Consider the following 15,525-nt stretch of genomic DNA (forward strand, 5'->3'; position numbering starts at 1 on the left):
TCGAAGATTTTCTTTCATCGGTTGAGGATATTTTTCAATATTTTGAAAATCTGATAGTATAGGCCTATTTTTTATTGTCAAATGATCATGTTAATGGTTATCGTAAGTATAAACGACTTCCAATACTCACATTGCAAGACTATTACCTTTATTCCTTTGATTTCGTTTTTGAACTAGTTTAGTATCGAAATCAGTCTTAATAACATATATATTATTCAATCAACACTTCATGCACTTTCGACATGTGTTAGTTTGTATATCCTAGCTCGATGGCTCAGGTTATTTTAAATGTCTTTGCATTCGCTTAATAACAATGATAATGATATTATGGATAATAATAATGATAGGATTTTGTTTTCTGTAGATTAAGTAAATGTAATCTTGTAAGTTTTTTTTTTAATATACTGCATAGGTGATCTTTCTCAACAAAAAATGGTTATTGGTGTTATGTTGAAAAATAAGAACGTCATTGTGATTGTTACCATCTTAAATCAAGACTATTTATGATCTTACGACAGTCGTCACTAATGAATTACCAACCATTACCATTATGTAATTGGATTCAACCCTTTCAGTTCGCGCAGGACCTCTCCTTTGTGTCGCGGAATGAGCCTCGCAATGCCGTGTTCTCTCCCTTCAGCATCACGTCTTTGCTCACGATGCTGCTCATGGGGAGCTCCGGCTCTACCTATGACCAGCTTCGCTCCGCCCTCCGTTATCCAGCCCAGGTGCATGACTCTCCAATTCATGACGCCTACCTAAACCTCATGCAGCGTCTCGTCCAGGAAAACCCAGGCATAATCGTCAACGTCGCCAACAGGCTGTTCGTGAATACCGGCGTAGACATCCTGGAGGCATACAATGAGAATGCCCAGCGCTATTACGGAAGCAGCCTGCAACCCCTCGACTTCTCACGACCCGCCGTCGCGAGGGACGCCATCAACGCTTGGGTGAACCAGATGACACGGGGCAAAATCCCGAAGCTCTTGAATACCGTTAGCCCTCAGACGTCAGTGTTAGCCGTCAACACAGTTTACTTCAAAGGTGACTGGGAACACCCCTTCGAGAAGCTGAACACATCCCCGGGCACTTTCAACACGGGCAAGCGCATCATAAACATTCCCATGATGTCTACGATCTTAAGGGTGTTGTACACTGATCTTCCTGCTTTCAACGCCGAGATGATAGGTTTGACCTACAAGGGAGGTCAGTTCGCAATGTACCTCATTGTTCCTAAGGGACCTGTGACCTTGGATTCGCTTTACACACTGGAATCTCAGCTGGATCCCCATACTCTCAACCAACACATTGCAAACATGTCCCGTGTTATTATGAATGTCTTCCTGCCCAGAATGAGACTCAACTTCAAGACGGACCTCGCTGATACTCTGAAGCATTTCGGAGTCACTGACCTTTTTGACCCTAAACGGGCAGACCTCAGCAAAATGACCTCCGAAAGAGTGTTTGTAGACAAAGTCATTCACCAGACTGTTATCGACATCTCAGAGGCCGGCACGGAGGCCGCAGCTGCCACTGCGGCAACTGTGGTTCGCATAGGCACGTCTCGAGAATTCTTCGTGAACCGCCCTTCGCTCCTCCTTATCAGGGAACAGCAGACCGGAGTGCCTCTCTTCTGGGGCAGAATCGTCGACCCTGAGCCCTTGAACTAATCACCCCTGGCGCTTCAGACATTCCGTTGTTATTGTTGTTATTGCCCGAAGACTACTAAAGCAGGATCTTACTGTGTTTTTTGTTGTTCCCTCTTCTTGATCTCTCCGCGTCTGGGGTCTGTCTGTTGCAAGTATTGTCTTGTTTAATTATCAGAGATGTAAAAGAATAAAACCAGTCATTCTAGATATCTTGTAGATATCAATGTCCATCATTGTGATATACCTGCAAAAGGGTTACATATGTGGAAAATAAATCGAAAAGGCCTGGATAAATTCGAGCTAAAAATAGTTTCCAAGTGATAAAAGTCTTCCTAAGTTTTGACGAAAAAAAATTATATTATTGAAATATCAGTAAGACTTTCTTCATTAAACATACAAATACTTAGAAATTGCTTTTTCATATTTAGTAAACACATATGGAATAAAAAGGTCCGTTATCTAACAGGTGTATAGTTCAAGATGATATTCTAATTGTTTTTTATTGTTCTTAAGATAAACTGCAAAATCAAAATAAGATGATATTACTTACCACTTTGAATAAGGAATATATGTTTTTAGATAGAGAATTACACTTATTTCATAATCTAGATCAACTCTCAAATGAATGTGGATTAACTACCATTATCATCATTATCATTATTGCCATCATTATTCTTATTGCTATTTATACTACTACTACTACTGATACTACTATTATTACTACAACTAATATTTATTAGCATTATTGTTATCATTCTTATTACCATCACCATCATCATGATCATTATTATATTCTAAAGATCATTATTATCATAACTTCCATCATCTTTATTATCATCATTGTTATTATTACCATTATCATCATCATCATTATCATTATTTTTATAATCATTACTACTACTATCACCATCATTAGTGTCACAGTCATTATCATTCTTATTCTTATCATTATCATCATTATTATCATATTTTTTTCCTTATCAGTATTATCATCAACATTCTTATTGCATTATCATGATTTTCATCATTACTAAGCTGTGCCGCCCTCCAGAAACATATTTTCTCTAAGTGTCTTAAAATGACGGCTTACTTACAAGGAATAGATAAGTCAACTGAACATAACGTAATAACACTTTTATTGTATCTACTTAGTATACATTTGCATAAGCATATTACAGTAACAAATATACATAACAGATTCACATTATACAAATAGTAAGATTACTTCGAAAAAGTTGCAAAGACTATTCTAGCAACGTGGAAAACGTTAGTCCTTGGTTCTCCAAAAGAAAAAAGAAATGTTTCTCTTTTATCTGTGACGTTATCTATAAAATATACATTTTTTTCTCGATTATACATATTCCAGCTTTTTCACTTGTTTTTGTTTTTGTTTTTGTACTAGCGTAACCTTTTATGATATTTATAACTTCTTATTTTTCCCGATCATTTTGTCGCTATTGTTTTTTTTTTTTTTGTACTAATGAAGCAAATGGAAATATACAAACACACACGAATAGGTTGCGCTTCACATAACGAGGCATCGATTACGTAAAGAAAACTGAGTGTTCACAATACTCAAAAAAACAAATTTTCGTCACTGAGTGCGGGGTATGTGGCATCTTGGAGTGACATGCGCATTGCGAGAGGGATGTTTGGTAATAAAACAAATCATTTGAATGGTCAAATGAAAGAATTAAAGGGAAAGTTTAAAACGAAAAGAAAAGAAAAGAAAAAAAGAGATTGCTGAAGCCAGAATGCGTAGGATAACAGAATTACACATTTTTCTCTGCCAAATTCACACTGGTGAATGATTTTGCATCTAGCCATTCTGAATTCTGCATTTAACGCGGGGGAATTCTAGCCTTGAATGTCCAAATGCCGGGGCGTTCGAATTATTAGGCCTCCCTAATCCTTGAAAGGGTACAATGCTGAGCGCCGGCCCTGGGCCCCAACGGGCGGGTACACATTCGTACCCCGTCTGTACCACCCGTCCTGTGTGGGTTAAAAGACTATTCAGTGATCGAATTTCAAATACTGTCAAAATCTTTCTCTTTGTCTTATTGATACAAATCAGTATCCATCATTTTGAAAATTATTCTAGCCTGTGATACCAACATAATTTTGGGTGTATTCTCCTCTTATTTATCTGTTTATTAATTTGGCCTTTTTCTTAGTCTAATACAACACTTCATTGGCTTCTCAGTTGTGTGTTTGTATTCAATCATGTCTGTTGAAAATGTCACAATCTACTTATACTTACTACCAACATTATTTATTTTTTCATTACACAAATCGTGAGAGAAAAACAGAATAAAGTTCTTTTTGTGCATAATGGAGTTTCCTGCCATTTTCGTAGCACAGTTTTAGGTCTTACCATTCACACCGATCGCAATTTTTGCCTTTTCCCGACGCATGCTTTTGTTATGCTGTAGGGTCAGTCCTTAATGGAATTCACAGATTTTGACTGACCATACTTAGTGATTCATGATAATGAATACTCTCAAATACAACAACGGAAAAAATGAACTCAATTGGAAGTTGATGGTCAACTTGATAAATATATCTGTGCATAAATTCATTGAACAAGTGTCTTAGCTTATGACTGTGCAAATATGCAACATTTGGCACCACCTTAATTGTGCTGCAAAACACTGTTTGGTTATCTTTCGCGTGACAACTTTCATTTCTTCGTGTATAGTGAGTGTGTCTATGATCAGTATTCCTCTCCTAGAGTAAATAAAGTGAAATAGTATTCTTATAAGAACAATCAATTATAAGATGCATCTAATCACACAAGGCGGGTGATGATCTACCGATTTCATATAAAATATTAATCAGTATGGAATATTAATCAATATGGAATAATAATGTCTTTCACTGGCAAATTCTTTCAACTGTGGCTCATCACTGAAATATTTCCTCTTGAAATGAATGCATGGAAAGTTAATCAAAACAATTCCCCCGTAATTCTGGGAGCCTATTCTTCTTCCGGTGAAACCCGCTGAGAAGAGAACAAGAGTTCAGGATAGTCTAGTGCTTCCGTTATTAGCATCTGTCTCGGAATTTTGGCCAGGGGTGCTGGTGGCGTTCCTGTGGGAGGCTGGCTGGGACTTCTTGTATTTAATGATCCGTCCGAGATTCCACCAGGACTTGCGACCTCTTCAGTGGCATCTTGTCTAGTTCGTAGAGAAGTTCTGTTACTAGAAGGGATGTCATTTCTTGTTTTTCCTTTTGCTGGAGGCTTATCTCGAACAGACAATCTTTTTGTGCTGGTCGGATGGGGCAGCAGTGACGCTGATTCTGTACGATTACCTGGTTCTTGTTTATCATTGTTTGGCTTCCGTGTCTTCACATTATTTCTTCTTCGACCTTTTGATGTAATAAAATCTTCCCTTCGCGGTTCTAAATGTACGGTTATTACAGGTGGCCTCCTAAAGTCTTGATCATTAACATGGGATATGATTTTGCTGTGGGTCTTCTCTTCTTCGGATAAGTTGCTATTTAAAGGTAATTTTAGACTTGAGGTGATGCTTTCTAAAGATGAAATATTGCTCTTGAAACTAGACTCGTTGTCTGCCTTATTCAAGCGAGTGACTTGGATCTCATTGTTACCGAATTTAGTTTCCTGTTCAAAAGTTTCAAAGTTGCCGGATGGGTTATCAAGTTCCAGAGGGTTTGGGCTAAGGACTTGGTCTGGTGAGAGCGAGGTAGTGTCGCGAGGTGTTCGGGAAGTGAATAGCGAAGCATCATCACGCTCTACACTGCCCTCTTGTGACTTCGAGATTGTGACTTCGGGAGCGAATGTCGTAATTCCGAGGAAGTCGAGGTATTTGCTGTGTTGCCCCTCAGCAGGAATCAGTGGCATTGGGGATGATGAAGATGGTGTGGGAGATGAAGATGACTCGACTGATGGTGACAGGATGGGAACCTTGACTGAAGAAGTGGCGAATGAGGACAAATGCTGCAGTAGCGGCGAGGACATCATAAGTGAGGGTGTCTGATCAAATTCCAGTCCTAGATCTGATCTATCTTTCCTGTTTGTCTGATCCTCTCTCATTTCTTGTGATCCTGAATTAGGTGTATATTCCTGCAGTTGTTCTTGAGCGAAACCAGAGCCCTCGGTTGTCCCTTTCAAATGGTTCGTGACACTGTCATCTACTTCATGAACCTCTCTGGGTCTTTGATAGAGTGGACGGATCTCTGGTCGCCAGGGTTCATTCTCTGTCTCTTTATTAAGTCCTTGGTTTCCCTCAGGGACCTGTATGTAATAATTCTGAATGACCTGAGGCTGAGTGGCATAGAGGTGTGTGCTGAGTAAGGCTGGATGCCAGTTGAAACTTTGCTGTGGCCTCTCTTTTAAGTTCCTTGGCTTCAGGTGACCTGTCCTCATCATTCTGAGGATTTCAGGCATAGAGAGAGTGATATTCTCTAAAGCAGATGATGCATTCTGAATGGGCAAATTTGGTAGTAGCGATGACTGTGTTCTCTTCCGGGTAAGGTTAATAGAGATAGGTCTTGATTGACTGATTTGAGATGGACCGTGATAGTAAGACAATGGATTTCCAATGGCCTTGTCTGTGGATGAAGGAATTAAAAGAACTTTTTTGTCAAGAAAATTTGGAGGTTCAGAATTCAGATGAAGGGAAGGTGAGACAGTTGAAGAAGGCAATGAGGTGAGTGGTAGACTCTGAGGCATGAAAGAAGCACCAGCATCTTCTGAACTCGGCGCCGGTGATCCCGAATTTCGGGTCATTTGCACAGTTCTGTTATGGTCTGTATCTTTCGAATCAAATGCAACATATGGTCTCATTTCCATGTTTCTTCTGTCTTTGAGGTCGGTGGTATTCTCCAAAGATTTTGACAAATTTCGTAGAATGGCAGGCAGACTAATAGTTGAGTCATTCGTGTGAACAGTCATGTGACGTTTATCCCTGAGCACATCTGACTGTTGGTCAAGCTCATTGAACAATAAACCCAAGTTAAGTGCCTGGTCATTTGAGAGACTCTGGAGCGTCACCGGCGACTGAGTCTGAGAGGGGTGGCTCACAGCACCCATCAGCCGGCCGTCCACGCTGATAACGACGTCCAAGGGCTGTTCGGTGCCATCGTCCATCACGCGACGCAATGACAAAATGTAGTTTCCATCAGTTTGGTGTTTGTGCAAGGGTGAGATATCAAACGGTGTTGTGATGAATGTATTTGGGACGGTGTGAAGTTTTGATTCTTCGCCAGATAGTGTTTGTTCTGATAATGACTGCTGATTGGAGTCACTAACGTCGAAAAAGGTTTCATTTCGTTCACTAGTGATAGGTGCAAATGTTAGGGTTTCAGATGGATCGCTGGTGACAGATGTGAAATTTAGGTTTTTACTGGTTTCACTGTTGATTGGTGTGAAATCTTGTTCAAAGGTGCTAATAACCTTGTTAGGGGGTAAAGACGGTTTAGGTGAAATGGTGGTTATTGGATGGGGATTGAAACTGGATGTCTGCGGATTTAGTGTGGTAAAGGGTACACTAGACTTGAAGATATCTGCAGAATTTTGAGAGCTAGATCCAAAAATATCTGCGGAATTTTGAGAGGTTGTAACAAAATTGTCTGCGGAATTTTGAGAGCTTGATCCAAAGTTATCTGCGGAATTTTGAGAGGTTTTAACAAAATTGTCTGCGGAATTTTGAGAGGTTTTAACAAAATTGTCTGCGGAATTTTGAGAGTTAGATCCAAAGTTATCTGCGGAATTTTGAGAGCTAGATCCAAAGTTATCTGCGGAATTTTGAGAGCTAGATCCAAAGTTATCTGCGGAATTTTTAGAGCTTGATACAAATCTGTCTGCAGAATTTTGAGAGGTTGTAACAAAATTGTCTGCGGAATTTTGAGAGCTAGATCCAAAGTTATCTGCGGAATTTTGAGAGCTAGATCCAAAGTTATCTGCAGAATTTTGAGAGCTTGATACAAATCTGTCTGCAGAATTTTGAGAGCTTGTAATAAAATTGTCTGCAGAATTTTGAGAGCTTGATCCAAAGTTATCTGCGGAATTTTGAGAGTTAGATCCAAAGTTATCTGCGGAATTTTGAGAGCTAGATCCAAAGTTATCTGCAGAATTTTGAGAGCTTGATAAAATTGTCTGCAGAATTTTGAGAGCTAGATCCAAAGTTATCTGCAGAATTTTGAGAGCTTGATACAAATCTGTCTGGGGAATTTTGAGAGCTAGATAAAGTTGTCTGCAGTTTTGAGAGCTTGATCCAAAGTTATCTGCAGAATTTTTAGAGCTTGTAACAAAATTATCCACAGAATTTTGAGAGCTAGATCCAAAGTTATCTGCGGAATTTTGAGAGCTTGAAACAAAACTGTCTGGGGAATTTTGAGAGCTAGATCCAAAGTGGTTTAGGGAATTCTGAGCGCTAGATCCAACGCTGTCTTCGGTATTTTGAGAGCTAAATACAAAATTGTCTGCAGAATTTTGTGAACTAGATATAAAGTTATCTGCAGAATTTTGAGAGCTTGATCCAAAGTTATCTGCGGAATTTTGAGAGCTTGATCCAAAGTTATCTGCGGAATTTTGAGAGCTAGATCCAAAGTTATCTGCGGAATTTTGAGAGCTTGATCCAAAGTTATCTGCGGAATTTTGAGAGCTTGAAACAAAACTGTCTGGGGAATTTTGAGAGCTTGAAACAAAACTGTCTGGGGAATTTTGAGAGCTTGAAACAAAACTGTCTGGGGAATTTTGAGAGCTTGAAACAAAACTGTCTGGGGAATTTTGAGAGCTTGAAACAAAACTGTCTGGGGAATTTTGAGAGCTTGAAACAAAACTGTCTGGGGAATTTTGAGAGCTTGAAACAAAACTGTCTGGGGAATTTTGAGAGCTAGATCCAAAGTTATCTGCGGAATTTTGAGAGCTTGAAACAAAACTGTCTGGGGAATTTTGAGAGCTTGAAACAAAACTGTCTGGGGAATTTTGAGAGCTTGAAACAAAACTGTCTGGGGAATTTTGAGAGCTTGTAATAAAATTGTCTGCAGAATTTTGAGAGCTTGTAATAAAATTGTCTGCAGAATTTTGAGAGCTAGATCCAAAGTTATCTGCGAATTTTGAGAGCTTGTAATAAAATTGTCTGCAGAATTTTGAGAGCTAGATCCAAAGTTATCTGCGAATTTTGAGAGCTTGTAATAAAATTGTCTGCAGAATTTTGAGAGCTTGTAATAAAATTGTCTGCAGAATTTTGAGAGCTTGTAATAAAATTGTCTGCAGAATTTTGAGAGCTTGAAACAAAACTGTCTGGGGAATTTTGAGAGCTAGATCCAAAGTTATCTGCGGAATTTTGAGAGCTTGTAATAAAATTGTCTGCAGAATTTTGAGAGGTTGTAACAAAATTGTCTGCGGAATTTTGAGAGCTAGATCCAAAGTTATCTGCGGAATTTTGAGAGCTAGATCCAAAGTTATCTGCGGAATTTTGAGAGCTAGATCCAAAGTTGTCTGCGGAATTTTGAGAGCTAGATCCAAAGTTGTCTGCAGAATTTTGAGAGCTAGATCCAAAGTTATCTGCGAATTTTGAGAGCTTGAAACAAAACTGTCTGGGGAATTTTGAGAGCTTGAAACAAAACTGTCTGGGGAATTTTGAGAGCTTGTAATAAAATTGTCTGCAGAATTTTGAGAGCTTGTAATAAAATTGTCTGCAGAATTTTGAGAGCTTGAAACAAAACTGTCTGGGGAATTTTGAGAGCTAGATCCAAAGTTATCTGCGGAATTTTGAGAGCTTGAAACAAAATTGTCAGCAGAATTTTGAGAGCTAGATCCAAAGTTATCTGCGGAATTTTGAGAGCTTGAAACAAAACTGTCTGGGGAATTTTGAGAGCTAGATACAAATCTGTCTGCAGAATTTTGAGAGCTTGTAATAAAATTGTCTGCAGAATTTTGAGAGCTTGATCCAAAGTTATCTGCGGAATTTTTAGAGCTTGTAACAAAATTGTCTGCAGAATTTTGAGAGCTTGAAACAAAACTGTCTGGGGAATTTTGAGAGCTTGTAATAAAATTGTCTGCAGAATTTTGAGAGCTTGATCCAAAGTTATCTGCGGAATTTTGAGAGTTAGATCCAAAGTTATCTGCGGAATTTTGAGAGCTTGATCCAAAGTTATCTGCAGAATTTTGAGAGTTAGATCCAAAGTTATCTGCGGAATTTTGAGAGCTTGATCCAAAGTTATCTGCGGAATTTTGAGAGCTAGATCCAAAGTTATCTGCGGAATTTTGAGAGCTTGTAATAAAATTGTCTGCAGAATTTTGAGAGCTTGAAACAAAACTGTCTGGGGAATTTTGAGAGCTTGAAACAAAACTGTCTGGGGAATTTTGAGAGCTTGTAATAAAATTGTCTGCAGAATTTTGAGAGCTTGAAACAAAACTGTCTGGGGAATTTTGAGAGCTAGATCCAAAGTTATCTGCAGAATTTTGAGAGCTTGTAACAAAATTATCTGCAGAATTTTGAGAGCTAGATCCAAAGTTATCTGCGGAATTTTGAGAGCTTGATCCAAAGTTATCTGCAGAATTTTGAGAGCTTGTAATAAAATTGTCTGCAGAATTTTGAGAGCTTGATCCAAAGTTATCTGCAGAATTTTGAGAGCTTGATCCAAAGTTATCTGCAGAATTTTGAGAGCTAGATCCAAAGTTATCTGCGGAATTTTGAGAGCTAGATCCAAAGTTATCTGCAGAATTTTGAGAGCTTGATACAAATCTGTCTGCAGAATTTTGAGAGCTTGTAATAAAATTGTCTGCAGAATTTTGAGAGCTTGTAATAAAATTGTCTGCAGAATTTTGAGAGCTAGATCCAAAGTTATCTGCAGAATTTTGAGAGCTTGTAATAAAATTGTCTGCAGAATTTTGAGAGCTTGTAATAAAATTGTCTGCAGAATTTTGAGAGCTTGTAATAAAATTGTCTGCAGAATTTTGAGAGCTTGTAATAAAATTGTCTGCAGAATTTTGAGAGCTTGTAATAAAATTGTCTGCAGAATTTTGAGAGCTTGTAATAAAGTTGTCTGCAGAATTTTGTGAACTAGATATAAAGTTATCTGCAGAATTTTGAGAGCTTGTAACAAAATTGTCTGCAGAATTTTGAGAGCTAGATCCAAAGTTATCTGCGGAATTTTGAGAGCTTGAAACAAAATTGTCAGCAGAATTTTGAGAGCTAGATCCAAAGTTATCTGCGGAATTTTGAGAGCTTGAAACAAAGTTATCTGCAGAATTTTGAGAGCTAGATCCAAAGTTATCTGCGGAATTTTGAGAGCTTGATCCAAAGTTATCTGCGGAATTTTGAGAGCTTGTAATAAAATTGTCTGCAGAATTTTGAGAGCTTGAAACAAAACTGTCTGGGGAATTTTGAGAGCTTGTAATAAAGTTGTCTGCAGAATTTTGTGAACTAGATATAAAGTTATCTGCAGAATTTTGAGAGCTTGTAATAAAATTGTCTGCAGAATTTTGAGAGCTAGATCCAAAGTTATCTGCGGAATTTTGAGAGCTTGTAATAAAATTGTCTGCAGAATTTTGAGAGCTTGTAATAAAATTGTCTGCAGAATTTTGAGAGCTTGTAATAAAATTGTCTGCAGAATTTTGAGAGCTTGTAATAAAATTGTCTGCAGAATTTTGAGAGCTAGATCCAAAGTTATCTGCAGAATTTTGAGAGCTTGTAATAAAATTGTCTGCAGAATTTTGAGAGCTTGTAATAAAATTGTCTGCAGAATTTTGAGAGCTTGAAACAAAACTGTCTGGGGAATTTTGAGAGCTTGAAACAAAACTGTCTGGGGAATTTTGAGAGCTTGAAACAAAACTGTCTGGGGAATTTTGAGAGCTTGAAACAAAACTGTCTGGGGAATTTTGAGAGCTTGTAATAAAATTGTCTGCAGAATTTTGAGAGCTTGTAATAAAATTGTCTGCAGAATTTTGTGAACTAGATATAAAGTTATCTGCAGAATTTTGAGAGCTAGATCCAAAGTTATCTGCAGAATTTTGAGAGCTAGATCCAAAGTTATCTGCGGAATTTTGAGAGCTTGAAACAAAACTGTCTGGGGAATTTTGAGAGCTTGATACAAATCTGTCTGCAGAATTTTGAGAGCTTGTAATAAAATTGTCTGCAGAATTTTGAGAGCTTGTAATAAAATTGTCTGCAGAATTTTGAGAGCTTGTAATAAAATTGTCTGCAGAATTTTGAGAGCTTGTAATAAAATTGTCTGCAGAATTTTGAGAGCTTGTAATAAAATTGTCTGCAGAATTTTGTGAACTAGATATAAAGTTATCTGCAGAATTTTGAGAGCTTGTAATAAAATTGTCTGCAGAATTTTGAGAGCTAGATCCAAAGTTATCTGCAGAATTTTGAGAGCTTGTAATAAAATTGTCTGCAGAATTTTGTGAACTAGATATAAAGTTATCTGCAGAATTTTGAGAGCTTGTAATAAAATTGTCTGCAGAATTTTGAGAGCTTGTAATAAAATTGTCTGCAGAATTTTGAGAGCTTGTAATAAAGTTGTCTGCAGAATTTTGTGAACTAGATATAAAGTTATCTGCAGAATTTTGAGAGCTTGTAATAAAATTGTCTGCAGAATTTTGTGAACTAGATATAAAGTTATCTGCAGAATTTTGAGAGCTTGTAATAAAATTGTCTGCAGAATTTTGTGAACTAGATATAAAGTTATCTGCAGAATTTTGAGAGCTTGTAATAAAATTGTCTGCAGAATTTTGAGAGCTTGTAATAAAATTGTCTGCAGAATTTTGAGAGCTTGATACAAATCTGTCTGCAGAATTTTGAGAGCTTGTAATAAAATTGTCTGCAGAATTTTGAGAGCTTGATCCAAAGTTATCTGCGGAATTTTTAGAGCTTGTAACAAAATTGTCTGCAGAATTTTGAGAGCTTGTAATAAAATTGTCTGCAGAATTTTGAGAGCTTGATACAAATCTGTCTGCAGAATTTTGAGAGCTTGATCCAAAGTTATCTGCGGAATTTTGAGAGCTAGATCCAAAGTTATCTGCGAATTTTGAGAGCTTGTAATAAAATTGTCTGCAGAATTTTGAGAGCTAGATCCAAAGTTATCTGCGGAATTTTGAGAGCTTGTAATAAAATTGTCTGCAGAATTCTGTGAACTAGATATAAAGTTATCTGCAGAATTTTGAGAGCTAGATCCAAAGTTATCTGCAGAATTTTGAGAGCTTGTAATAAAGTTGTCTGCAGAATTTTGTGAACTAGATATAAAGTTATCTGCAGAATTTTGAGAGCTTGTAATAAAATTGTCTGCAGAATTTTGAGAGCTTGTAATAAAATTGTCTGCAGAATTTTGAGAGCTAGATCCAAAGTTATCTGCGGAATTTTGAGAGCTTGTAATAAAATTGTCTGCAGAATTTTGAGAGCTTGTAATAAAATTGTCTGCAGAATTTTGAGAGCTTGAAACAAAACTGTCTGGGGAATTTTGAGAGCTTGTAATAAAATTGTCTGCAGAATTTTGAGAGCTTGAAACAAAACTGTCTGGGGAATTTTGAGAGCTTGAAACAAAACTGTCTGGGGAATTTTGAGAGCTTGAAACAAAACTGTCTGGGGAATTTTGAGAGCTTGTAATAAAATTGTCTGCAGAATTTTGAGAGCTTGTAATAAAATTGTCTGCAGAATTTTGAGAGCTTGTAATAAAATTGTCTGCAGAATTTTGAGAGCTTGTAATAAAATTGTCTGCAGAATTTTGAGAGCTTGTAATAAAATTGTCTGCAGAATTTTGAGAGCTAGATCCAAAGTTATCTGCGAATTTTGAGAGCTAGATCCAAAGTTATCTGCGGAATTTTGAGAGTTAGATCCAAAGTTATCTGCGGAATTTTGAGAGCTTGATCCAAAGTTATCTGCAGAATTTTGAGAGCTAGATCCAAAGTTATCTGCGGAATTTTGAGAGCTAGATCCAAAGTTATCTGCGGAATTTTGAGAGCTTGAAACAAAACTGTCTGGGGAATTTTGAGAGCTTGAAACAAAACTGTCTGGGGAATTTTGAGAGCTTGTAATAAAATTGTCTGCAGAATTTTGAGAGCTTGTAATAAAATTGTCTGCAGAATTTTGAGAGCTTGTAATAAAATTGTCTGCAGAATTTTGAGAGCTAGATCCAAAGTTATCTGCAGAATTTTGAGAGCTTGTAATAAAATTGTCTGCAGAATTTTGAGAGCTTGTAATAAAATTGTCTGCAGAATTTTGTGAACTAGATATAAAGTTATCTGCAGAATTTTGAGAGCTTGAAACAAAACTGTCTGGGGAATTTTGAGAGCTTGTAATAAAATTGTCTGCAGAATTTTGAGAGCTAGATCCAAAGTTATCTGCGGAATTTTGAGAGCTTGTAATAAAATTGTCTGCAGAATTTTGAGAGCTTGATCCAAAGTTATCTGCAGAATTTTGAGAGCTTGTAATAAAATTGTCTGCAGAATTTTGAGAGCTTGATCCAAAGTTATCTGCGGAATTTTGAGAGCTTGATACAAATCTGTCTGCAGAATTTTGAGAGCTTGTAATAAAATTGTCTGCAGAATTTTGAGAGCTTGATCCAAAGTTATCTGCGGAATTTTTAGAGCTTGTAACAAAATTGTCTGCAGAATTTTGAGAGCTTGATCCAAAGTTATCTGCGGAATTTTTAGAGCTTGTAACAAAATTGTCTGCAGAATTTTGAGAGCTAGATCCAAAGTTATCTGCGGAATTTTGAGAGCTTGAAACAAAATTGTCAGCAGAATTTTGAGAGCTAGATCCAAAGTTATCTGCGGAATTTTGAGAGCTAGATACAAAGTTATCTGCAGAATTTTGAGAGCTTGTAATAAAATTGTCTGCAGAATTTTGAGAGCTTGTAATAAAATTGTCTGCAGAATTTTGAGAGCTTGTAATAAAATTGTCTGCAGAATTTTGAGAGCTTGTAATAAAATTGTCTGCAGAATTTTGAGAGCTTGTAATAAAATTGTCTGCAGAATTTTGAGAGCTTGAAACAAAACTGTCTGGGGAATTTTGAGAGCTTGTAATAAAATTGTCTGCAGAATTTTGAGAGCTTGTAATAAAATTGTCTGCAGAATTTTGAGAGCTTGTAATAAAATTGTCTGCAGAATTTTGAGAGCTTGTAATAAAATTGTCTGCAGAATTTTGAGAGCTTGTAATAAAATTGTCTGCAGAATTTTGAGAGCTTGTAATAAAATTGTCTGCAGAATTTTGAGAGCTTGTAATAAAATTGTCTGCAGAATTTTGAGAGCTTGTAATAAAATTGTCTGCAGAATTTTGAGAGCTTGTAATAAAATTGTCTGCAGAATTTTGAGAGCTTGTAATAAAATTGTCTGCAGAATTTTGAGAGCTTGATCCAAAGTTATCTGCGGAATTTTGAGAGCTTGTAATAAAATTGTCTGCAGAATTTTGAGAGCTTGTAATAAAATTGTCTGCAGAATTTTGAGAGCTTGTAATAAAATTGTCTGCAGAATTTTGAGAGCTTGATCCAAAGTTATCTGCGGAATTTTGAGAGCTTGTAATAAAATTGTCTGCAGAATTTTGAGAGCTTGTAATAAAATTGTCTGCGGAATTTTTAGAGCTTGTAACAAAATTGTCTGCAGAATTTTGAGAGCTAGATCCAAAGTTATCTGCGGAATTTTGAGAGCTTGAAACAAAATTGTCAGCAGAATTTTGAGAGCTAGATCCAAAGTTATCTGCGGAATTTTGAGAGCTTGTAATAAAATTGTCTGCAGAATTTTGAGAGCTTGATCCAAAGTTATCTGCAGAATTTTGAGAGCTTGAAACAAAACTGTCTGGGGAATTTTGAGAGCTTGTAATAAAATTGTCTGCAGAATTTTGAGAGCTTGATCCAAAGTTATCTGCGGAATTTTGAGAGCTTGTAATAAAATTGTCTGCAGAAT

General features: G+C 36.9%; 1 protein-coding gene across 2 annotated transcripts in view; it reads left to right on the top strand.

Moving 5' to 3' along the window:
• The window catches only part of LOC122244940 (leukocyte elastase inhibitor A), a 4,973-nt gene extending 3,117 nt beyond the window's left edge, over nt 1-1,856 (top strand). For both annotated transcript variants that reach the window (XM_043002901.2, XM_043002900.2), the window contains exon 3: nt 576-1,856. In XM_043002901.2, the coding sequence (XP_042858835.2) occupies nt 576-1,670 (1,095 nt within the window). In that variant the 3' untranslated portion in view covers nt 1,671-1,856. The remainder of the gene's footprint in view (nt 1-575) is intronic.
• Nucleotides 1,857-15,525: the final 13,669 nt, after the last annotated feature.

Source organism: Penaeus japonicus, unplaced genomic scaffold (genome assembly GCF_977035675.1).
Source record: "Penaeus japonicus unplaced genomic scaffold, GWHDUDI00000001_assembly GWHDUDI00000035, whole genome shotgun sequence".
Taxonomy (NCBI): Eukaryota; Metazoa; Arthropoda; class Malacostraca; order Decapoda; family Penaeidae; genus Penaeus; species Penaeus japonicus.